This window comes from Cebidichthys violaceus, unplaced genomic scaffold, assembly GCF_023349555.1.
Source record: "Cebidichthys violaceus isolate CVI_PGR_0920_01 unplaced genomic scaffold, fCebVio1.0.p SCAF_16, whole genome shotgun sequence".
Taxonomy (NCBI): Eukaryota; Metazoa; Chordata; class Actinopteri; order Perciformes; family Stichaeidae; genus Cebidichthys; species Cebidichthys violaceus.
Window position 1 is genome coordinate 12,249,233 of NW_027176329.1, and position 25,174 is coordinate 12,274,406.

The following is a 25,174-nucleotide window of genomic DNA, read 5'->3' on the forward strand; positions in this document are numbered from 1 at the left end:
ATTAGGTCACTAAAATGATATGGTGGAGCACATAACCCACATACAGATTACTCATCTGCACATTGATAATCCCCTTAGACTTTAAGTAAGGTTAAGAGAGCGAATGTGCTGCAGAGTATTAAAGCCAGTCCTACATGTTTGAAATGTTCTTGTCTTCTGTCTATAAATACAGAGAAACACTCTTTTTTTTATTTTTTTTTATTCGAGGGCAGCTTTGCTTTGGGGTGTTTTGGGCTTTAGGGTAAGAAAGTTTTACCTTTGAATAATTAACCAAATGAGCACTTTGTTGGAGATTAAAAAAAAAAAGAGGTTAATGAGCCGTGAAGCAAGGCGCCTCTTTTCAAATTCTGAGACAAAACACTTGGTAATAGATCCCGGGAGGAATGTTTGCTCAAATGTATTTATAATGGAATAGAAAAAAACATATACATTTAAAGCTACAAACGCCCCGTAATTATAACAGAACAGCATGACGCCCTGATTGATAGTATGAAACAGTGGTTTGAAGTATTGCAAAAGGAATAGTTCAACATTTTATGAAATGCACTTATTCTCTTTTTTTTTTTTGCAGAGATTTTAGATGAGAAGATTGATTCCACTCTTTAGTGTCTGTCCGTTAAGTCTGGAGCCAGGAGGCGTTTAGCTCAGTTTAGCATACAGGCTGGAGGCAAGGGGAGAAATGCCAGCTGTCCAAAGTAAAAAAAAAAAAAAAAAAAAAAAAAAAAAATCTGCCTATACCAGCTTCTCTAAAGCTTAATTAAAATGCTGTTTCTTGTTTTTCTAACCTGAACACAAACAGAAGAGTGAAAATGAAGTTGTTAAAGCGGTGCTCTAAACTTTGGACAAAAACGAAACAGACTCCATGACTCATCTCCCTATTCCTAAAAAAACTGAACCTATATAAACTTAAAGCCAACTTAACTATAACAGACATTGGCTTTCTGGCCAAGAGTTAGCCTAGATGTGAACAATCAATTAGATATCTTGGTAAATCAGCAATCAACAGTTTGTGAAGGAAAAAAAAAAAGAAAGTAAGATGGCACAAGCGGTTGGATATTAGGCCACAATGTTTATTCAGTAGTGTTGTTTCAACTTATAGGTACAATACTGTCAGCTTTTGTAAGACTAAAAAAAAGTTACCATTACAGTCATCCATGCTCACAGAATGCCAGTCAAGTCGTTTACACCCCTCCGTCGCGTACACACCCGCCTCGTGCTCACCTCGAGCAAGTACATTTCCAAATGGTAGGCACTTTGAAGGTTTAAAACATTTGTGAATATACATTTATATATATTTATATATCTTTTCATATACTAATAAGCAATTGGACTCAAAGGTCAGGTCTCTAATAGAGAGAAGAAGAAGAAAAAAAAGAAACTAAAAGAGTGACAATAAAGAGAATGAGGAAACAACATGATGTGGCCATGGTGGAGGGGGGTGGGTCTGAGAGTAGAAATACTGTGAGTCTTTGGGTTTTTCAGTATAGTTCAGTACCGTAGGTGCTATTTGACGAGAGCGGACAACAGGGATGGGGAGACGGGGATGGTTAGTGGACAACATAGGGGATCAAAGACTGAAAGAATCGCGAAGGATGGAGATGTACAGCTTTAGGTGGGTGGTGTTAGGAGTTAGGACCACGTGACAGCATCTACTGTAACTACTTCACATTACTGTACAGCTAAAAAAAAAAAAAAGAAAGAAAAAAGGCAACTTCACAAACCTGCCGGACAAAACTCCTGTGTCCCCTTCAGAGCAAGGTCGTGTAGACGTAAGAATAAAAAAGTCATGTGGCCGTTAGCTGTGTTTTCATTTGATGTAGCTACGTGGCCTTTTATTCGGCTTAACTCAGGTTTTAAACCTGGCGAACAGCCTCACCTCTCAACAGAAGCTCTTCTGAAATGCCTCCACCGACCAAAAACAGTACGAGTAGCCCTCAACGCGGGATGCGACACAACACTGGAGTCTTACATTTCCTGTGCAGCCATATTTATCAATCCCTCTGAGAGAAGATAGGTTTCTACAGGGGAGGTTTTTTGTTTTTTTCAGGTGATGTTTGCTGCAGAGGTATGTGCTCTGCATGTGTGTGTTTACGTTCTGGCACTAGCAGGCCTCCGGTGAGCAGATCTTAGGGCCCGGAGCATCAACACTGGGACAGGGACTATAAAAGCCGGGCTACGCTTGTGGCTCCACGTAGAGTAAAAAGAGAGCGAGTTGACAACTCGACTGACCGTGCTCCAATCCGATTAAAAAGGTGGGAGCGAGGGAGGTCAGGGTAAACAGAGAGAGGGGGAGGGTGATGTTTTCGGGTGAGAGCAGAGTTTGGGTCACTAAACTCAAGGGGACACATATGGGAGGGAGGTGGCTATGGGCCAAAAGCACCACAATCCGCGGAGAAAAGAAACGTCGCCTCCCGAAAAACACGCCGTGCGTACACTCAAAGCTGCACGACAGCGGTGGGGGAGCAGAAAGCAGCGGACGTGCAACGTGAAAAAAAAAAAAGAACGCGTTTCAATAGAAAAGAAGTTAGGCTAGACAACAAACAGAAGCGAGATTTGTGATTTTTCTCGAGCCCTGACACGCTTATCTTTGAAAAAAAAAAATCTTTTAATGACCTGTTCCTGGTATGTAAATAAAAACGCTGTCGAAAAGAAGAGAGAAAAAAAAAGGCTACAATGAGAAGAGAACAAACAAATAAACAGGACATAATGTAACACTCACTAAAAAAACTGATGCGAGAGCAAATAATGAACATTGTAACCTGAAGGGAGAACATTTACATTGACTGTTAACAGCGTTAATATGAAGACCGGAGAGCTTCATCAAAACTACAAAGGCATTTTTTTCTTTTTTAAACATCAGAGAAAAGATAAATTAATGTAATACACCTTTAGAGATCAACAACAGACATGCTAGGACAAAATAAAAAAAATAAAATGAAAGTAGGATTGATACAGAATAATTATATTCAATTATTTCCACTTTTAAATTGTTTTTTTCTTTACAAATAACATACTGCTACAGTTAAAAGTAGTCAGCGACTAGAAACCGCTCAGGAGACAGATACGATTAGTTTCCTCGCCTTTACAGATCCTGTTTACTATTTTTTCAGCCTTTTCAAATAATACACAAAATGTTTAAATACACTGAGATTTGCCATAAAATGAGAAATGCTTGGTTTCCATATTTTTTTTTTTTAAAGAAGAAAGAAAAGGGCTTAATTACAATAATCTATGCAAAAGCTTTCCTTTATGCTATTTTTTTTTCCTTAAATCAACTTGAAAAACATTTTGTCGTCGTTTCTCCGTTGTCGTGGACTGCGATTTTGACAGTCACTCGCGATTTGCCGATCTGACGGCGGGGATGGTTTTATGCATAAAACTCCTTGGTCGGGGCCTTCTGGTAGGCGGCGCCGGAGGGTTTCCTCTCTCCCAGGTCGTAGCTGCCCTCGTCCTTCTTCCTCATGCGGTAGACCAGGAGGAGGATGAGGAAGATGGCGAACAAGAAGCCGATCACGCCGCCTGCGATAACAGCTGAGGGGGGGGGGGGGGGGGGGCAGAGACAGGAAGGGAAGGAAACCGTCAATGCACACGATCAAATCAATGTCCTCATGGATGAGACCGTCAATTTGTCCTAAAGAAAGCCCTTCTCATGAGCCGAATTTATCTGAGGTGAACCGTGTCTTGGGAAATCCATTGCAACAGTTCATTTCAGCGTGAGCTACTGTTGCAACACCTTTCAATACTAATTCAATTCCCTAACAAACTACTAAGAATTGAGGGCTTAAATGTGGTGAAACCGAGTGGCTAACCGCCTCAGCTGAAAGCCGAAATCGATGCTGTTACGTCACGTCAACGGTGAAAGCCTCAATTTGTCTCGAGAGATACAAAGTCAATCATTTGCCATCAGTCCGTTTCACTTCTTCTAATGCGTGTCCTGTTGGTGAGTTTAAAAGTTATTGTCCCACTTGGGGGATATTAAGACTCCGGTCCTTGATTGGTACACAGAGCCGCGTCGTCCCGATGGTGGTTGATTCGACACGGTCTGCATTCCAATCAGTGACTGAAGAGGAAGAAGCCGATGACATTGGTTCCGTTGCTTTAACAGTCGGGCAGATAAATCCAATGAGGACAGACAAACAACAACAACAACCAGTGCTGCATGACTGGAACAACACTGGATCCGGATTAAGGCGGGCCGAGGTCTACATTCGATGGAAACTTTGCTCTGTGAAATTGAACTTTTCTCTGACTTTTACCTGCAGTTTGTTTTTCTATACAGCACCTGTACAAATTTTCTGTTTGTCTTAATGACACATTGTAAACCACAAGCGCCCACAGTACAGAAATGTGGAGAAAAATCAGCCCAGGCTTCATTAAGAAACGCACCCCCACCTCCAGCTTTGACCCTTACTCTCCTCGCCAATGCTCCTAACTCGCCACATGGGCTTATTTCACTCCCCCTCCCAATTATGCCCATGTGAGGGACTTCATAGGTTGCTAAACTGTTCAGTGTCTCTCCTAGTGCTACAATCTGCCCTCTGCTCCACTTTAGGTTGCCACATGTCGACTGGCCCCATGGCCCCATGGGCCCATGGGCAAAGATCCCGGAGCACAAGCGAGCGGCTGAGCTCAAAGAAGCAGTAACGCGATGCTGAGCAAATAAATAAAAAATAGATAAAGATAAAGAGGTTTTTATTGTCATTGTAGTGATACAACAAAATTCCGTTTGGTAGCCCTCAGCCAGCCAGCAGTTATGGGCAATTATTCTTTTTAAAAGTCATACGGGAGATACAGGGTTATGGTAATAATCTAGAAGAAGGGTAAAGACAAAGAGGTAGACGAGACTAGAAGGAGGAGATGAGCGGTGATCCATGTATAATATATATATATATATATATATATATATATATATATATATATATATAAATAAATATATATATATATATATATATATATATATATATATATATATATATATAAATAAATAAATAAATAAATAAATAAATATATATATATATATATATATATATATATATATATATATATATATATATATATATATAAATATAAATATATATATATATAAATACATATATACGGGTCTTATCCAAAGACTTTCTACTGGCACTACTCTTCTTTTACTGTCAAAGTCACAGAACAATGAGCAAAAGATGAAATGAGACTTTCAGTAGGAGAGAGAATGGAGCTGAGCTTTCGTCTAACTGAAGCCGTCCTGATTCGTCCCTGTTGATGTTGTTTCTGCATATTGCCAACACCGGATGGATATCACAACAAAGTAAAAGTGAGATGCCAATCAGTGTTCGCCTCAGAAACGTCGGAAGAGAGATTCAGCATCAGAGAGCACAGAGATTTCCAGTCAGATAATTCCACACTTTTTCATGTATTCAAAGTGATGCACTTGAAACACCCTCAACGCTGTGAACTCTACAAGGTCCCACAGAGGGATGCAGACAGAGTTCATTAAAAATAATTATTTTTGAGAAGTGGATTAGGTGGGAGACATTAGGGAAAATATTTCCTGGATTTTTCTAGATTCAGCTGTGAACCAGAAATACGCTGACATGTTGTAATGTGTAAGAATTTGAGAAACATTAATTAAATAAACACTCCCAGAATGCATCAAAGAATATACAGTATTGGTGGAATGTTAAACTGAAAGGCTACTTTCATTATGAGCTGAAATATTAAAGGAATTGTTTGACATTTTGGTCAATACGCCGTCTTGTTGAGAGACGAGATCTTTCTGTAATACAAATATGAAGCTAATGCTTAGCTTAGCATTAAAGGCTAGAATCAGTAGGAAACAGTCCAAAAGTAACAAAACCCACCTATAGCAGTCTGTTGCAGTTTATTGTGACACATACCTGCCAACACCTCTGTCCTCTGGAAGAGGTTTTCAGTGCGGACCTCAATGGGATCCTGGGGGGAGCCGGGGGCACTAGTCGTACTAGTCATCTGGTTCCTCTGCAAGTCCTCTGTAACTGGCACTGGTGCCTGAATGAGGAGAAGAAAAACAGGATGGATAGAAGAAAGATTAAGGTTGATCAACGTTTATCGACTTTCACATTCTGATAGTCCTCGTCTGTCTGTTTAAATGTGTTCATTCAGGCATCATGCCATAATCCCCAAATTACTGTTAATATTTGAGATATAGCTTGATATTTTAGGAAATACACCTAGTCGCTTTCTTGCTCTAAACTAGATGAGAATATTAATACAACTCTCATATCCATCCATATCGGTTAGTTTAATACGAAAATACAGCCAGCAGCCGGATAGCTTAGCTTAGCATAAAGAGGGGAAAAAGAGAAACCGCTAGCCTAACTCTGTCCAAAGGTAAGAAACCCTACCAGCACCTCTTAAACTCTCTTATAAACATGTTGTCTTGTTGGTTTAATTGTTCAAAAACTGATGTTTATAAATAACAATTTGCGGTTTTACAGTGAGGTTATTTGTGGGATTTCACTGTGCCAACAAACAAACAAACAAGATATAAACAACCAAGATATAACATGTTTATTAGTTAGTTTTATAGGCTATCTGTCCCCTTTTTAAAATGTTTATGCTAAGCTAAGCTAACTGACTGATGGCTCCAGCTTCATATTGAACATATAAACATGTGATGAGTATCAAATAAGTGTATTTCCAAAAATGTTCCTTTAATAAATAAAGGGGTTTTACTGGTCCACTTAGCATGGCGGTCTATGCAAAGGAGGAGAATGGGGACCAACATGAAACCTGGCTAGTGAAACCTATAGAGGCTTGCCAGAGGAAAAAAAAAAAAAATGGAACAAATCCAGATTGCCCAAAGAGATTAGTGCAAGGCTAAAAAAAAAAAGTAGTTAAAGAAAACAGAGCCAGTGGACCGGAGGATTTTCTGGGAGTCTAAGAAAAGAAGCAAAGTATCTGGAATGAATATGGGCCCATGTATCTCATGTTTTTATTTTCCTAATAACACTAGAGAAGGTTGCAAAGAACCAAAATGGAACTGGGCCAGTGCATTTGCCTTAGGGAGTAGTAACAGGCAGGAGAAGGGAAAAAAATGGAACTGGGCCAGGTAGGCTTGGCTTAGGGGGTTGAGACCTTGACGACTAATCCCCAACAGATGTAGTATCCAGTACAGTACAGTAAGAGTGCATCCCACACAAGTGAGATCTAGGATGGTTCCAGAATATGTGATTATGTCCGAGAGAGATGTAATCCTCCATAATTTGCAATGGAGCGAAAACATTGAGAATTGATGTGAGCACTTGATCTTTATCCGGAATGCAACCTCATGGTATTACAGAGGATTTGATGACATACTGGGTCAGCTGAAGACGCACTGAGCTACTATGTCGCTCTCTGTTGAGTCAGGATAGTTACAAATGAGCCACCATGATTACAAATGACTTTAAGTGGTATTATGTCCTATACACCTAAATCATAAAGCAAGAGTGGAAATGTTTGTGGATGTGACAACAGAATAGTTTCATATACTTTTAGTACTTAAATGTACTTAAAAAATTGTGATTGTGGAATTTGAAGATGCTCAGAGCGCCATGTGCTCAAGGTGGAGCATAAACACATGGTGGCATATCAGCAGGATCACAGACGTTGTCAAATACAGAAATTCCACTTAAAGAAACCGTTCAAAACAGTGGAAAATATGCTTCTTTGCTTTCTTATCGAGAGTTAGGAAGATGATCAATACAACTGTCATATCTTGATGTGAAACTACAGCCAAGCAAAGTTTAGTGTCGCTTAACACAAGGACCGAAAGCTTTCATGCTAAGCTAAGCTAACCATCTCCTGGCTCTAGACAAACAAAGTGGTGTTGATCTTCGAGAGAGTGAATTAGTGTATTTTCCAAAATGTCAAAACTATTGCTTGATTTCCAACAGTCAAAACGTTCTGCCATCTCCAAATATCTGATCGACCACGCTGGTTTAAACAACAAACAAGCTTTCCTTTGGTATTATATCTACAAAATCACTGTAGTTTTTTAGGACTTTTTAGGACCGTCACTATTATGTAGTTTGTCAACCAGAGAATAGTAGTAAGTTTATTTTTGAACTGTAAAATGTCCTGCCCGGTACATTTGTTGGTCACAATCGTAAAAAGGAAAAGAGGAATTTAATGGAATGTCATCAAAATATATATCATCATCAGAATTTATAGAACTCAAAAGCTGTATCAGACTTATTGAGCGTGGGTCGGGCTGTACCACTTACCTCTGTTCTAAATGGTTTCTTGGGCAGGCTGTCCTCGGCCTTTTCTCTGACCGTGGCCGTCTCCACCCTGGGCGTGAAATCTTTGGTGGCGTCCTGGGTGGGTTCTGCTGCATTGGGCTCGATATAAACCATACTGACAGTCACTGTTTCCTCCACCACTACTTCACCTCCACCTTGGAGACAAACAGGGAAGTGATGTCTTTCAATTAAAAGGCGAGAGTGTAAAAAATGGCAGACGTGTTTGCTCTGCAAAGATTATGTTGTGTGTATTTGCAAATAGGTAAAATATGGACGTACATGTTATCAATATTTCACACCCACTGTCATATAGTTCGTCTTACTTAACTTCATGCTCGGTGGATTTCATTTCAATGCATTATTTACAGTTTGTATCTCCTATAGAATAGAGTGGCAGATTAATAGGGCGTATATACACAGTATTGGAAGAGCTATTGATCACAGTCCTTTACCTAAAACGACACTCTCTCTCTGCAGCTCTACAACTCCCTCGGATAGAAGAGTTACTTTTGACGAATGAATGAGGGCTGTAAAGGTGCTGAAAGCAAGTGGGGCAGAGGAGCTAATAAAAAAAGACATGTAAAATTTGCACACTTGCCCACGGCATGTCTGACAAAGCAATCTCAGAGAAAGAGAGAGGTGGTGAGAGGAAGAACGGACAAAGAGAATGGGAGAAAGGAGAGGGAGGTAAAGCGAGAGGAGGGAGGAACTCGGAGGGGAAAAAAACTGTTTGCAAAAACTGTTACCCGCAGCGGACTCGGAAAATGAATGTCGTCGTCACACCTCTGGGTAACTACCTGCTGAGCTTGCAACTGAGGAATGCGGTGAGAGCGTGCCTGCGTATATGCGGTTCTTACCTGAGCCAGACCCTGAGGTAAAGTCGTCATCGTCTTCAGGGTAGTAACCTCCTGAGCCTGTGTCGTCCAGGTACAAGTCATCCGCCTGAGAGGAGGTCTTAGCTGCCTCTGCTATCTGCGAAACCACAAGATGGAAAGATTTTGAGGACATGCGTCGGTTTTATTACTCATCTCTGTGTAAAAGCTTTAATTCCACAGCACATCGCACCGCACCAACAGAGTGAACACCCCCGATTACTTCCACACAGCTCACTTTTTCAGTGTTTCCACCACTGACAGCTAAATGTCAAACGTCTAGTGGCTACATTTTTTTTATTTGGGCTTTTAAAATCATCAAGCACAACCTCTTTGCTTTGAGGCCGACACTTTGATTGCCGATTATTCCTTTAATTGGCAAAACATTAAAACCTCTCGGGTAGCAATCCAAAGCTTGTATCATTAAGAGCCGTGTGCAGTCAACGCCGTCTAAATAACAAAGCCGTCTCTTGTATTTGCTAAAAAGTAAGAAATGGTGCACAGTGCAGACACAAACGGTCAGCTGAGTGTACGCCAGGGAGGTGGCAAGTATCAAAACATCACTCTGTGTTTTCTGTCGGAGCTATAAGAGCCTCCTTCTAAATAAGACAAAGGATTTAGTTCAGCAGTTTATTTGGCCATGAAAAAAAAATCTGAGGAATAGAAGTCAAGAGTTCACCAAATTCATTAGGATTCCTCCACTGGGGACCATGAATGACTGTATGAAATTAAGTGTCAATCCATCCAGTAGACGTTGAGATGTTTCACTCAATAAATGTGAACTTTGACTTGATTGTGGCGCTAGAGGAAAAATCAGGGGTTCACCAAAGTCATGGGGATTTATCATCTGGTGACCGTGAATGACGATATCTCATAGCAATGCATCCTTTAGTTGTTGAAATATTTGTAGTCTGGACCAAAGCCCTGAACAGACCAACATCACCACCCCCTGAGCCACGCTGCTGAAGTGGCTGAAAACACATTTTAGGACTTTAATGAAGAACAGGTGACCGTCCAATCACAACATGTAGCCCCTCCCACGGCACCGTTGTTGTCTAGACAACAAGCCCGAGTGGTGGGAATGTTTGTGCTTCAGCTTAATGGAGTGATTGGCTGAAAAGACCACAGTTCTAACAGTGCCTGTTTGTTTAAAAAGCACCTCCTCACGGGGTGTGTAACAACATTTTAACAAGAAATAAGACAAGAAAACTGAGTTTTCACTCAAAGTGACTCGCAGAGCCTGATGTATGTTGGACACTTAAGTATAACAAATATAAAAACTGCTGTATAAAGTCTTTGTGTGGTACATGGGACTATTTATATGTTGCTGTTGAGTGTGTGTGACTGGAATAGCTATAAACGCATCCATGGCAACACCTATTCACCAATCTGTGGTCAGCTGTACAGCCCCTTCTATACTGATAGTAGCTTTAGAAACAGTACAAAAGAAAGACGCCACAATAGTTTATCATCTGTGCTTGAGTGTGTGTGTGTGTGTGTGTGTGTGTGTGTGTGTGTGTGTGTGTGTGTGTGTCTGTGGGGGTTGCTACAGTTGCAGGTCTGCTCTGAGGATGTTGTGCAGATAAACCCGGGCCTGAATGAAGTTGGATTGAAGGATATAATCAATTGCCTTGACAGGAAATAAGTGTTTTTGTTTGTTAACTGCAAAGAACAGGCAAGCTGTGAGAAAGCTTAGAAAACGAAGAAAAATCATGTTTTCTGACATTCTTTGTTTGGACAGGGGGGAAAGCAAGAAGGGCTGTTTTCATTATCAAATAGTCTGCGTGAATTCATGTTTTCAAGTCTGCAAATGATCTAAACTGTCTCTGGGTTTCAGCATTCCCATTTCCCCTGGCTGCAATTTAAAAAACAAATGAAAAAAGTCTGAAAGAATTTCCTAGAGCTCAAGTAGCATCTTCAGATAGCTCCAAAAAACAAATATAGTAGATTTATTTATATTTATAAAGATATAAAACACATAACATGCTTGATAAATGACAATAATGAATTGATTATACAGGTTATTGCAGATAGGGATGCTCCGATCCGATACCGATATGAAGAATCATGACGAAGACAGTCAATCCTTATTAACCAAACACCGGTATCGGATCGGTATTCTGGACCGTTATCAGGACTGAAAAAGTCAGATCGGTGAATCCCTGGCTGCAGATTAGATTCTGTCCAATCACTCGGTGAAGGAACGGAGAACAGAGAACAATGCCTTCTTTCAGGCACGTTTCAGCATTTCTAATTACAGCCGCTATTCTTATGTGAGCATGTTCACTAATGCTTTTAAGTCATTGTACGTGCACATGTGTGTTTGTGTGGAGTAATAAGAGAGACAGAGAGAGAGAGGCCTGGTGCTCTCCATAACAAAGAGGCAGGGAGCACACACAGCGAACAACAGTGTGAAAGAGCAAAAAAAGAAAAAGAAAGACAGAGGCGAGATGAAACGGAACAATACGGATCTCCATCTCCTCTCTCCCAACTGGCTCTGACTTCTGTTAGAAAAGGCCTTTTCACCGCTGAGCCGCCTGATCAAAGGGGGAATTTGTTCAAAGCAACTTTATCTTAACCTTTCCTGCCTTCGTTCTCCTTCCAAACACAAACCCCCCCCCCGCAGAACCAATTCACCGGTCCACAGGTCTTTATGCATTGGCGATATGAGCACAATGGACCACGAGGAGGACAGGCCACAGATCAAATGGTGACCAAGGGCACTAATGAGATAAAGGCCACACACACACACGCATGGGTAGACACATTTACAAATGTATGTAAGCTTTCACTCATTCACTGATTATACATACATTAGAGTGAGCAATTGAGCATATAAATGGACACACACACACACACACACACACACACACACACACACACACACACACACACACACACACACACACACACACACACACACACACACACACACACACACACACACACACACACTCATAGGAAACGTGTGAAGAAATGCATGAAGAGCTAAAAGTATTAACAATGAATTCCCTCGAGCCTATTAAACTAAAGATTTCAAAGACATTTTAACTATTAATGAATTAACGTTCACCTGATTTGTGAATAGAATAAATGGATGGTATGCAGAGTGCCGCACAAGCAGCTCGCCAATTATAGTTTTATGTATTCTATATTTAACCAGGAATCCCTTAAGATACTATTTAAGGGATGTAGCTAACGCCTCGATTTATTATCCAATAATTCTCTTGATTAATCAAATAGTGAAAATATCTTGTTTTGTTCGACCTAGAGTTTGAAACCCAAACATGCAAACATTTATAATCATAGATTACAAAGACAGCTAATTACAAAGTTAACAAAATCCAGCTACAAGCACCCGTAAAGCTCACTTGTAAACACATTTTTCTGTTTAATCCATACAAAAACAACTAATTTTGCGGTTTTAATTAGTGAGCTACCTTGGAAAGAGTCAGGCTAGCTGTTTCCACCTGTCTTCAGTCTTTGTGCTAAGCTAAGCTAAGCTAGCTGGCTCCTGATTACCATAGAGACGCGAGAGTGGTATCGATCCTCTCGTCAAACTCTCAGCGAGAACGCAAAGTAAGCGCGTTTTCCACAATGTCAAAGCTTTTGCTTAACATTGACAATAAGGCCAAATCCAACAGAGAGAAACCTTTTAAGTTTCAGCACTGAGTGTCCACAGGCCCTCTTTATTCCAGACGTGCACGTAGAAAAGTCCGCTGACTCCACTGTAGTCAACAATGTTGTTCAAAGTATTGCAACACCACATCAGCACAGATCTGAGAGGAGGTCTGACCTCGATAAACTTCACAGACTTTATCCAACACACTAGCAAGTGTGTGTACAATGTAAACTTGATGGAGCTGACTTTCTCCATCACTAACACACACACACACACGCCTGTGTGCGATAAACTTCTTCCTCTTTATCAATCCGGTGACATTGACAGGTAGTCTCTGCTTTCAGCCCGTATCAGCGACTACGAGCCGATCCAGACATAAATCCACCGACAAGTAGAACGAAGTGGACTCCTGAAACCAGTCAGCTGACGGATGAGGCCTCGCAGAAGTCTGAGAGAGTTTGCTCCACTATTGCATGGCTGCTCTAGTTTAAGCATCATTTGAAAAAATCTTGTAGTTACTTGTGATTCAGGGCAGGGAGCTTGTAAAATGGATCCAGTTGGAAATATCTAATTTAGCGACTTGTCTTTTTTTTTTTTTTTTTTTTGGGCTATTAATGTTAGATTTCCCAAAAAATCTACTGACTCACGGCTCTTAAGAAATCAAAACAGTGCTCCTTTCCTAATTTTCTATGTCCTCGTTCACTAAATCTGAAAGTGAATGTGATTAATGTTTTGTGAACCGGTGAAAATAAAAACTTTAAGACCTGCAGGACCTCATCAGTGAAGAGGTGGGTCTCCTCTGTCTGCTTGCATTCGAACCAAACTTGATCAGTGAGGCAAGCCCTCGCAAATCAATAACAATCCTCCGTTTGATTTTCACTGGTTTGCCTCCGAGTTAAATCATCTCCAATCCACAGCCTGGCAGAGGCTCACAAATACTTCACTATGACAACCGTTATCAAACACAGAGCGTTCCCCGGGAATTTACACACCTCAAAGACGCACTCAGTCGCTCTTCATAAATGAGGGTTAACTTTCCACCAGTCCTACTTTGACAAGTGTCACTCTCCAAGCTCGAGCTAAGAAAAGAAAAGGATCACGCTTCAGAGAAGAGGCCTTGGAGCACTGAAGCAGAGGGAGGACACATCAGTGGCGCTAACAGTTTGTGTGCAGTGCAGCGTGCATAAAGGCACACATTTTCAATGTTGCGCGCCGCCTTTGTGTGCAGCGACACACAACTCCCTTACCCTCAGAGTTCCTGACTCAAAACTCTAGTTACAGTTGGCTTTGGCGTGGCCTTATTGGAGATATTCAACTCTTTTCATCCTTTTGGGTGAATAACAAGTAAATCCTTACATGCACACTCACATGGGTATTTGCACACACACACACACACACACACACACACACACACACACACACACAAAGACCGCCTCATTTGGACACCTTGACAAGCGGATCCTACATAGTCTGACTAAGCTTAGAGATGGAGAAAGGGACAGACACGCGAGGGAAAGCGAGCGAGAAGGAGGGAGAGCTGCCATAATGAGCTAGCAGCTCATGTGTGCCCTCTATTAGCTGCGTGAAGAGCCGCGGTTACACGGCATTTCTAACCGCTAATGAACTAATAAGCCAGCGGGAGGGCAGCTTCCACACTGTCTGTCTGTCTGTCTGTCTGTCTGCCTGCCTGCCTGCCTGCCTGCCTGCCTGCCTGCCTGCCTGCCTGCCTGTGTCTCCCCGTCACTCCCTCTGTTTGACATGAAGAGCTGCAGACCAAGTCTGGACAAAACGTAGATGATAGAGAAGAGGCTGGGAGAGGAGAGTGTGAGATAAAAGAGAGAGTGGGGGTGGACAAAAAGGGGGGGATGAGAAAAGAGACGGGGGGGGGGGGAGATAACCCGCTGCCGCAGACAATCCCGTAGCCTAGAGGTTGCTCTGCTAAAAGCCTGTCAAAATCACCATGTCCATGCCTAGCAGGGCTTGAAAGGCGCTGGGCTTGTGTGTGCTTACAGTATGTGTGTGTGTGTGTGTCCCTGCTCTCTCTCTCTCTCTCTCTCTCTCTCTCTCTCTCATATAAGAGATGGATGGAGGTGATGCATATGGAGTCATCTGAACTAACCGTGGGCTCCTGTTGACACACGACTCTCACTTCTAACACAACAAATATTAGCTCAACTCCAAGTCAGGCCAGGGGAAATGGTGTTCCTCAGAGGAATACACACGCACATGCACACGCACGCGCACACACTTGAACATCTGCGTGTCCATGAAAGCACCCACGGGACACACACACACACACACACACACACACACACACACACACACACACACACACACACACACACACACACACACACACACACACACACACACACACACACACACACACACACATACCCTTATTCAGCCAACACATCTCAAAGGAGTGAGAGGAACACACAGACACACACATCATAACACGGACTTCAGAGAGAAGAAAAAGGGGGAAATAAGAGCACGGAGCGTCTCAGATCCTCCTTCGTTGGTCTGCTGTTGTTGCTGGTTCTCAACTATTTCCTTAAGTCTACCTCAGGACTGCAATGAGCTTAGGAAGAACCGCGTGAGAGGAAAACAACAAGCCACTGTGTTTTCCAGTAGCATTGCTACTTCCTGTCCATAAGGCATTGTGCCTCTTCTCTATGTTTTTTATCTACAGTAAATGCTGTGTGCATTTCACTCGCCTTATTGACGAGACAGGACAAGAGTTCAACAAAAAAAATTCTAATTGATTTATTATTGGACTCATTTATCAAACAAAAAACAAACATTCTCTTGCTCCAGTTTCATAAAAGGAAAAGACGCTAACTCTCCTTCCTATCTTGATAAAATTGTACGGCCCAATTCACAAAAGGCTCCTAACCTAAAATGTGCTCTCCATTTCCACATCACCTTGTGTTATGTTGAATAGGCAAATCGGCCGTTTAGAAGAGACATACGTCATTCTTTTTCATTTCCTCTCATCGGTCCAACAAACCGATTGTACGCTAGCCTTCCATGTTAGATTCAATGTTGGCTACAATTATCAGAACAATACGAACATTCAGGCTCACAAGTGGACTGCAATAGAAATAGAAAAAGGAATGCATTTGGCGACCCGAGTAAAAAAAAATCTCCTGCAACACAGTTTTTGGGAATAAGTGCCGGGGATGAGATGATTGACACCACCCTCGCATCTGTATAAAGTAGGTAAGTAAGCATGAAGCTGCACCCGGGAGACGGTTAGCTTAGCTTAGCATGAAGACTGAAAGCGGGGAGGAAACAGCGTTTGTGGCAGTTTTACGGAGGGTTGCGTGCTGGACTTGGGACAAAACAAGCAACTTGAAGATGCTGCTTTGACCAAAAACGATTAATTAATAATCAACGTTTGTTTTCTCTAGCTGTCCTCGTTCACTACATTTCCAGCAGCACGCTAAAGGCCCTTTGCCTCTCTACTTGTTCAGGTGCATTGACTTTCACGGCATCACGGTTCTTCATTTCCATGCTGTGAAAGCAGTAGTCTGTAGAGCGTGTCTCTGTCCCGTGAAATAAATCACTTCTCATTATCACAACCAGGCAAACAAATAACTGCAACTATGAGAGAACTCAATATGTGAAGAGGAAGCTGTGCGTGCGTGTGTGTGTGTGTGTGTGTGTGTGTGTGTGTGTGTGTGTGTGTGTGCGTGAGAGAGACAGAGCCTGAGCCTGTAAATCCCTAATTAACAAAGCAAAGGTGGCAGTTTATCCTGCCGTCTTTCACTCTATCTGTTCTACTCTGCCTGCCACAGATCCATAGACAAGATCGATGCGGCAACACAGTCCAGCAGGCAGCAACTGTGCTCTGCTCCGTTTGATTCTGCCCCCCGCCCAAGGCCTCCTTTGGACTTTATCACTGCACAACAAACGGGGCCATCAAAAACAGCAGAGGAGAGGAGGGATAGGGGCCGAGAGAGGCATCAGAGACGTCCCCACGACTCCAGCTGGAGGGACAAGAAGGAGAACGAGACAGGGAGAGGCACAGTGGAGCACAGTGGAGTTGACAAGTGGGCTTTTAATAATATTGATTCCTCAACATAGAAACAATTCACTGATCCTATAGGTTAGTCAGTTTGGATTATTTCAATTTAGTGTCAGAGATATCCTGTTTTTTCCATCAAATTGTTATCGCAGCAATACTATATTAACCATAGTAGCTGAATTCATCCAAAATGCCATCAGAATAAAAAAATCTGTTTGTTTAAACTTAGTGCACAACATTAATGGTAGGCTGAAGTTAAATATTAAATCATGAGTATACACCTGATAATACATTCAGGAGTTTTGATCAATTAAAGCGGAGGTTGGTGATGTTGAGAAACCAGCAATAATAAGCTAGATTTAAAAACCCAGCCCAGTGTTGCCAACTCTATTCTAATGAAAGTGGATGCAGACACCAGATCTTCTTCTTTTCAGAGTATTGGATTTACTGTTTGCTGTCGGGTTGAATTTCAACAAATGTAACCAAACATTACCAACCATCGCTTTAAACCTCAGATTCTCAGTTAATGTTAAGAAGCATTGATGAAGTGTTTCCTGCGGCTGCCTTCTTCATCGTAGCTGTGGGGCAGCACGGCTGAGGCTCATTAGAATGACAATCAGAACGATCCACCACACCAAAGTGACAAAAGACACATTTTCTCAAAGTTGAAATAATAAAAACTAAAAGACACAAAGTGTCATTAAATTATCCCGGAGACTCCTGTGTTTGTATGTTGGGGAACACTGAGGATATCATCTGAAGAAAACCTTCAAATGGATATTTTTATGTAAAAAACTAAACAAAACAACTCATAATAACTATTGTGCCTGCCTTATGTTTGGAGAAGTTGCCAGAAGGAGAGGAGTGACTAGACAAGACAAGAGTCCAGCAGAGATTGGTGGCTATGTAGGGCAGCAAATTGGCTTCCCTGAATTCATGCAGCATCAGAGCAGACGGAAGAAGTATGAATAACAGCTGGAAACAGGATGGTGTTATTAGAGAACAAAAAAACGAAAGAAAAAAAAGAAAGGACGGGAGGAGTTATTAAATTTGTCCCGCGACACGATGCTGATGACTGAAAAAAACCCAAAAACTAGCAAGACAGACAGAAAAAAAGGTCTCTGTGAGTCATGCATGTGGGTGGTGAGCATTGTTTGTAAAATGTAAACAAGAGCACAGCAGGCAGTAAGAGCCACCTACAGGACTGCAGGAGAGGACGTCCAAACTGGAACTCTCACGGGCCAAAAAAAGGTTGGGGTGTGTGTGTGTGTGTGTGTGTGTGTGTGTGTGTGTGTGTCTGCCTTTGTGCTCTTTGAACCCACTCTAACTTTTATTGCCCTCCCAGGGATCATAATAAGGAACTAATTGATAGTCTTTGAGCCGCGGGCTGGAGAGAGGGGGAGTTCCTGCAGGAAGTCAACACAAATCAAACTCTCTCGGAGCCCGTAAGGTCTGGAGCAACTCCAGCTGAGCTGTTTGGCGGGTAACGGCCGCTGTGTGCACGAGTATGTGTCTGTGTGTGCGTGCCTGTGTGTGTGTGTGTGTGTGTGTGTGTGTGTGTGTGTGTGTCGGTGTGTGTGTGTGGGAGAGAGACGCGGAGAGGGAAGGGAGAGGAAGTACGAAAGAGAGCGCGACTGAGATAAAGAGCCACAGTCTGGAGTTGACATTTACGGTTTTAAACACCTACTTCTGCGGACGCCGCCTCCTCACTCGACCCAAGAGTTTTCTTTTGACCTAATAACTCTGCGAAGTTCAAAGAGCGCATTTCAGGATGCACGAGACATGCCGAAAATAGAAATAGATTTGGGCTATTCCTCTAAAGTCGCAGATTTACAAAAACTGAGAAAACACATTGCATAAAGCCAACACAAAACAACAGCTTCACGTAAATCTGACAAAGTCTCTCATGCACATCCTCTGGACATTTGATCCCACGCCCTCCCGACTCTTTTTCATTTTCTCAATGCTCCTAAAGGGTGAGATCACGTGGCCTTCTGCACCTCCCCAGCTGAGCGTGTGGGTGCATTCGGCTCAGATTCGTATCGTCTCCCGTTGCAAAACAAACGGCCGTCTGACATGGAAAGGCATACGCCACATTCCACAGGGCTGCTCTGCAGAAGCCGGAGTGGTTTCCAGCTCAAAAAACCATCCAGGGGTGTCTGCACCGCTGCGTGCAACTCACGGCCGTCCTCAAACTTAAGGTGGACCGCTGCAAGAGATCTGTTTTTCATGTTATTGTCGGCAAAATCAAACCGGAACGAACAGCGACTTGATCTAAGGAACACAAAGTGGCCGTGTAGCCAAAGTCCAAGAACCAAGACCAAGAACCATTAGAGACGCACCAATGAACCACACACTACAATAAACGTGGGCTCTGTAGTTTATTTTGAGTCAATTCCACACACATCATCCCCGCTGCCGTAAATACTCACACCTGAGCACCAAATGTGTGTTTATCCGCAGGTGAAAATAGTTTCTCCTGCAGACTACAGTGCCCAGCTGTTTGAGGAAAATAAATTCAAAAATAAAAGTATTTATTCTTGACCAGTTTTAATGGGCCCCGAGCCCATTAAAACTGGTCAAGAATAAATACTTTTATTCTGACAACCACACGGGGAGCTCAGAGAGTATTGAGAGACAGGCCAACACATTGTTGGTTTTGGTCTGAAAACTTTCAGGATTAGATCGACTTGTGAACTTCTTTTGGCTGAAATGTTCATAAACACTTGCTCAGTGACGGCCATCAGACACTTCCTGCAGGAATCATCTTTTACTTCCTGTCAAATGCACATCCAATAATAACTTAGCCCTAGTTTGGTCTGCCAGCTCCTGAGGAAAAACATCTGGGTCTCTTGTCTTGTAAGTACTATGTATGTACTAATGTACAAAGTTACTTGGGCTCCTATGGTGTTTTACACTGAGCAAAAAAACCCAACATTTCCAAATATCATTTCATATAATAATCGAATCGAGAACATCCACGGCATTTCTTCTCAAGCAATGCTGGCGTCTCGTCTCTAGGGATGCTAATGCCGGCCGGTCGGTTCACTGCTTTGGTCCAAACTGAAATATCTCAACAACCATCGGACGGATCACCATTACATTTTGTACGGACATTATTGTTATCGAGAGGACGCATCCCGCTGACCCCATGACTCTTCCTTTAACACCACCAGGAGGCTGACGTTTGTGGATTTTAGTTAAATGTCTCGACAACTATTGGATGGATTATGATGTAATTAGGTATAGTTTAAGCTTCCATATGATGCCATCATCAGATCAAAATAAGTCCAATATTTAAGTTCATGACCAAATTCTTGCTAATTAGCAAATGCTAGCTTAATAACTAGATATCATACCTACTGAACATCAGCATATTGACATTGTCATCCTGAGCACGTTAGCATGATGTTAGCGTTTATCTCAAAGCACACCTGTCTGCCTCAGTGCGGCCTCACAGATCCGCTACTACATAAGCAGACTCTTGTTTTATGGAGACTCTTGTCAGCACAAGTCAAAGCTGACAATTAAAACTGAAATCAATGCATTCTGGCCTTAGGGGTGGATTGGGAGTTTCACTGTGACTTCAAAGCTAACAAACAGAGAAAAAACGTTTCTTCCTCCCCACTGGCCAGTGAGACAACACGGAGAGGCTATGACTTCCTGGCATGCGGTATTGCTTCCCAACAGGATGAAAGTCAATTCCACGGTCTCCAAGAAAAACAGACACATGCTGACCGACCACTGGCGGGCTGAGAGGCGGACAATGGTGCTCGCTCCCCCCCACCGCCTGTCCAGTCGTGTTTTGGACGCTCATGTAAGTAACAATGGAACATGCAACCGCTGCCAAAAACTGTGTAAAAATCGAGTACAAAATAAATAAAAAACTGCAGCTCTCACAGCAGCTTTGTATTAATGCTTCCCTGTGAGCGTGTCTCACATGCTGCAGCAACACATTGCAGCTGATTTACTTCAACTCAGACCGCCCAATGTTTCACCACTCTAATTAAAGGCTGTCTGATTCTGTCAAGTGGCTCTCTGGAGGCCCTGATCAGATTTAATGCAAAGTTAATGTAAACCTTCTCGCTGGGAAATTTCTCCCTCAGCGCTGCCAGAACTCATGAAGGGGGGGGGGCTACTACAATGTAGAGCTCATGTGGCTTCAACATGGCCCTACTTAGAGAATACCTCAGTGCTGTGGTATCCAGCCTCATGAACCGTAACTGGCTCTCTCTTTCTGGCCCTCTGAGCAAGACGGAGCTCTGCAGATTCCCAGGGCCCGGGTGAGCTCTGCTGCTCCGTTGGACGAAAAATCCCCCCCCCCCCCGAACCGCCTCTCCGCTCGCCTGTCCACCGGTTGGGACTTGGGGGGAAATTCCTCAGCTCCGTTAAAACACAGCCTCCGATACGCACGGGAAAGCTCAGATTCTTTGTCAGCCGTGAAACTCTAGACACTGGGAAACGGGCTTCACCTTCCAGTCATCTCTGGTGCTGAAGAGGGGAGGGAGGGAGGGGGAGAGGGGAGGGGGGGCAGAAAGATTTGCTGCAGCACGGCAGCTTTCTTCCCGTCCAGACAGGCGAGAAATATGAGGCTTAAGAGAAAAGCTTGAGCCGAGCGTTGTAGAGAAGAGAAGAGCAAACACAGGAAGAGAAAGAGAGAGATATTTAAGTGTGTTCTATAAAACAGGTTTCATATTTCGTATCTCAAAAGACTCCAATAACCCGAAAGCACCAAGGCGCAGCTTTGGGAACAATCTGGAGTTTCTCCATTTAGCTGGAAGTGATAGCACAGCCCATATCATGAATAAACCAGATATCAGCGGCTCAAACCACTCGCAGGGACTCAAAATGGAGTCGAGTCATGTACACGCAAATGTGAGCACCTCTGTGAATAAGAACACTGCGCTTGTTGAACAAGAGCTGATAAACGGAGAGTTTCGCCAACAGTTTAACCCTCCTGCCAGAAGCGGAGAAGATCCCTCTCTGGACCCAAAGTGAACCATCACTGGTTGAATCTTAAATGCCCCTACTGTCTTATTGTCCAGAAAATAACTATTATTCTTCCTTTAAAGATGTTTAAACTATGCCTTCTTCGCATTCTGGGTTATTTACAAAGTGTAGATGATCTTTCCTCAAGATTTTAGTCTGTTCTCACATTGTTTTTTTTCAGAAAAACTCAAGCAATCATGTTGATATCCAGCCTCTTAATTACACCTTTAGATCTCGGCCTGGTTAAACCTGCTACCACTGATTTCTATTTGCCCAAAGATATTATGTTACAAAGAAAGAGGAAAAACAGCAACCTGATAATACCTACCTGATAATTGTCTGTTTTCACTTTAATTGTCTTATAAAATGACTGAAATGATTGTCACATTCAGCCAACTCATCCATTAATTGACTAATAATTTCAGCTCCAATTCAGTTTACTTTCACTTAAGACGAATGAAAAGCCATAACACGGGAATAATTTCCTGAAAAATGACATATTCGACTAACAAAATATTGGCTAATTATTTTTTCGGGGGAAACTATTAGCGATATCCTGCCATCCATTCACAGGGGAAATATGGTGCTCATTTTCAGGTTCATACTTTTCCACTACAACGTGTTTACATACTTTAATGTTCAGGAAACACATTATTTCTGCCACACCGTCTGTCTGCATATACTTGTATTTACCTTCTGTCTGAAACGCTCTGTTTTTGCACCTGTCTCTTTAAGCCCACCTCCCAAAAAAGGCCATGTCTGACAGGGTTGAAACCGATTTCTTCATAATATGTCCCCTTTAATTTCACAAGGACCTTGAGGGCCCCGGGGGGACCAGTGTTTGTGCGTCACTCTTCAGGGCAGCTCAGAGAAAGAGGCAAAAAGCAAGCCGGCAACAGAAAGAGCGGATGTTTAAAAAAGCCTGAGGTAAAGGCAACAATTACGGCGGATGCAAACAGAAACAATGCAAACACACTTGGAGACGGAATAGTCATGGACATCATCGCTTTCATTAATAACCCCCCCACCCGAAAAACAGCCGATTTCCAGCGCTTCACCTGCATCCCATCAGCACTCACTTAGCTTTACTTTTAAGCCCACAGGTGCACATTATACGAGACCTTAGCCTTTCGTCTATGCAAGAGCAGGAAATTAATACTCATGCTGCTAACTGAGCAGGTATTCTCCCAGGAGGAGCTGCAGTGTACATTGGTAGAGAGCAGAATAAAAGAGGCTGTACAGCAATGCACCGCCGCCGCCGCCTCTACGAGACCTTCTCATCTTTCAGGCCCGCTATGTAATACTCAGCTCAGCGGGGAAGGAATGCGCGCGTGTACATCCTCCTCTAGTTAAACGCTGTGTGACTGTTATCTACCTCTCTGTGCCGACAGGCGGGGGGGGGGGGGGGGGGGGGGGGGGGGGGGTGTTTGAGTAGCATGTGGCCCAGAACTGAAGCTCCGCTGTGCTCAGCTGCTGTCAGCGGCCCGACACACACACACACACACACACACACACACACACACACACACACACACACACACACACACAGACAGACAGACGGACTTCTCCTGGTTTGAAAAGCCGGGGGAAGGAGGAATACTTAAGAGTGGGTGCCAAGACCATCTGTAAGGGAGTGAGAGAGAGAAAACAGGTCTCTCTTTATCTCATGTCCTTGGACCGGGCTTGCTAAGAAGACAGGGAGGGGGGGGGGGGATGGATGGAAAAACCTTTCAACGAGTATTAGTGGAAGCTTTGCCTCAACCTTATGATACAGTTTACTGTCAAAATAAGATGATCTTATTGTTCTTATTCATCAGTTCAACACCCTACAATAAATGTTAGGATGCAGAAAATACCAGAAATGTCATTTACATACATTGCGTTTGCACAATTGGATGTGTTTGAACAAAGTTGACAAGTAAACGTGAATACCCTGAGCCAATGTGTAGAAAAATGATTTAAAACAAATATCTCGGCCCAAACTGGTTTGGTTTTTCAGACGGGCGGCATTAAAAATGACAGCCAATAAGTAAATAATGCAACGCTTTAGTGACTCCCAGATCTTTGTCTCCAGCTGATGAGGAAGTCCCCAATTATAGACGGCAAACGCTTGTGTCCTCTGACCCCCCGCCCGTGGTGGACACGTCTGCCCTTCTTGGCATTTTGACTTTGATATTGGACCACTTCCTCCACATTTCTGGAAATGTTCCTCTCTCACAAGCTGGCAGCATTAGCTGCTGTAATGTGCTGCCAAAACAATCCTTTTATGGTCACACACCAGAACCATGAACACCAAATATAATTCACACTTTTTTGGATTTGTGGTCTGAAGTTTTGCCACTAGACTGTTTTGCCAACAAACAAACTGAATGACTGATTTATGTCCATTCAAATGTGGGAATTAAAAAGAGCTGGAATGTCGGCTCCTGCACAACATTTCAGGTTCAGTGTTATTAATATGCGTTTTGGATGCTTTTACAAATCCGGAAGTTATTTCTTAATTTTTACAGATTAGGCAAATTATATTTAATTTGCATTAGAAAACACATTCCTGAATAAATACAGCCACCGTTATTCAAAGCTTCTCGGGGCTCCCACCTGAGATCTATCACGCTGTGTGTTATGTAAACCTTGGCTGTGCGCACACACACACACACACACACACACACACACACACACACACACACACACACACACACACACACACACACACACACACACACCTGTGCCACGGAGCAACACACACATTTTCAGCATGGTGCCGTTGGTAAATAAACACACACACACACACACACACACACACACACACACACACACACACACACACACACACACACACACACACACACACACACACACACACACACACACACACACCTCAGATATGCATGTACACATGAGCTGCCACATGTTCCTGAACACACAAACTACAGACCGGGTTGCTTTGACCTGTGCACTGACTCCGACGTCATACAGTGTGCACAAACACAACAAGCCACGCCCTCCTCTAACACACACACACACACACACACACCTTGTACTTCTATCTTTGTGAGGACACTCTTTGACATGACGCATTCCCTAGTCCCTTACCATAACCTTAACCATCACAACTAAATGCCTGACCCCAACCCTAAACCTCGACCTAAATCTATTTATAACCTCAACCTTAAAACCAAAGCCTGAACCCTCAAACAGGCCTCTGAAGGTCCGTCTCAAAGTAAGGACCAACCAAAATGTCCTTACCATTCAAAAGATGTCCTCGCTCTGAAGGTCTAAAACTCAATGGTGCCCACAAAGATAGCCGTAAAAGTACACGTACGTACACACACACACACACACACACACACACACACACACACACACACACACACACGTACACACACACACACACAGTTGCTCCATG

At 42.9% G+C, this 25,174-nt stretch overlaps 1 protein-coding gene across 1 annotated transcript in view; it reads right to left on the minus strand.

The window, feature by feature from the left end:
• Window positions 1–1,049: 1,049 nt before the first annotated feature.
• sdc2 (syndecan 2) overlaps window positions 1,050–25,174 on the minus strand; it is a 40,183-nt gene continuing 16,058 nt past the window's right edge. Inside the window, exons 2-5 of the mRNA XM_068711291.1 lie at window positions 9,110–9,224; window positions 8,235–8,407; window positions 5,886–6,015; window positions 1,050–3,531 (exon numbers count right to left, since the gene is read on the minus strand). Coding sequence (XP_068567392.1) covers window positions 3,368–3,531; window positions 5,886–6,015; window positions 8,235–8,407; window positions 9,110–9,224 — 582 coding nt within the window. The 3' untranslated portion in view covers window positions 1,050–3,367. The remainder of the gene's footprint in view (window positions 3,532–5,885; window positions 6,016–8,234; window positions 8,408–9,109; window positions 9,225–25,174) is intronic.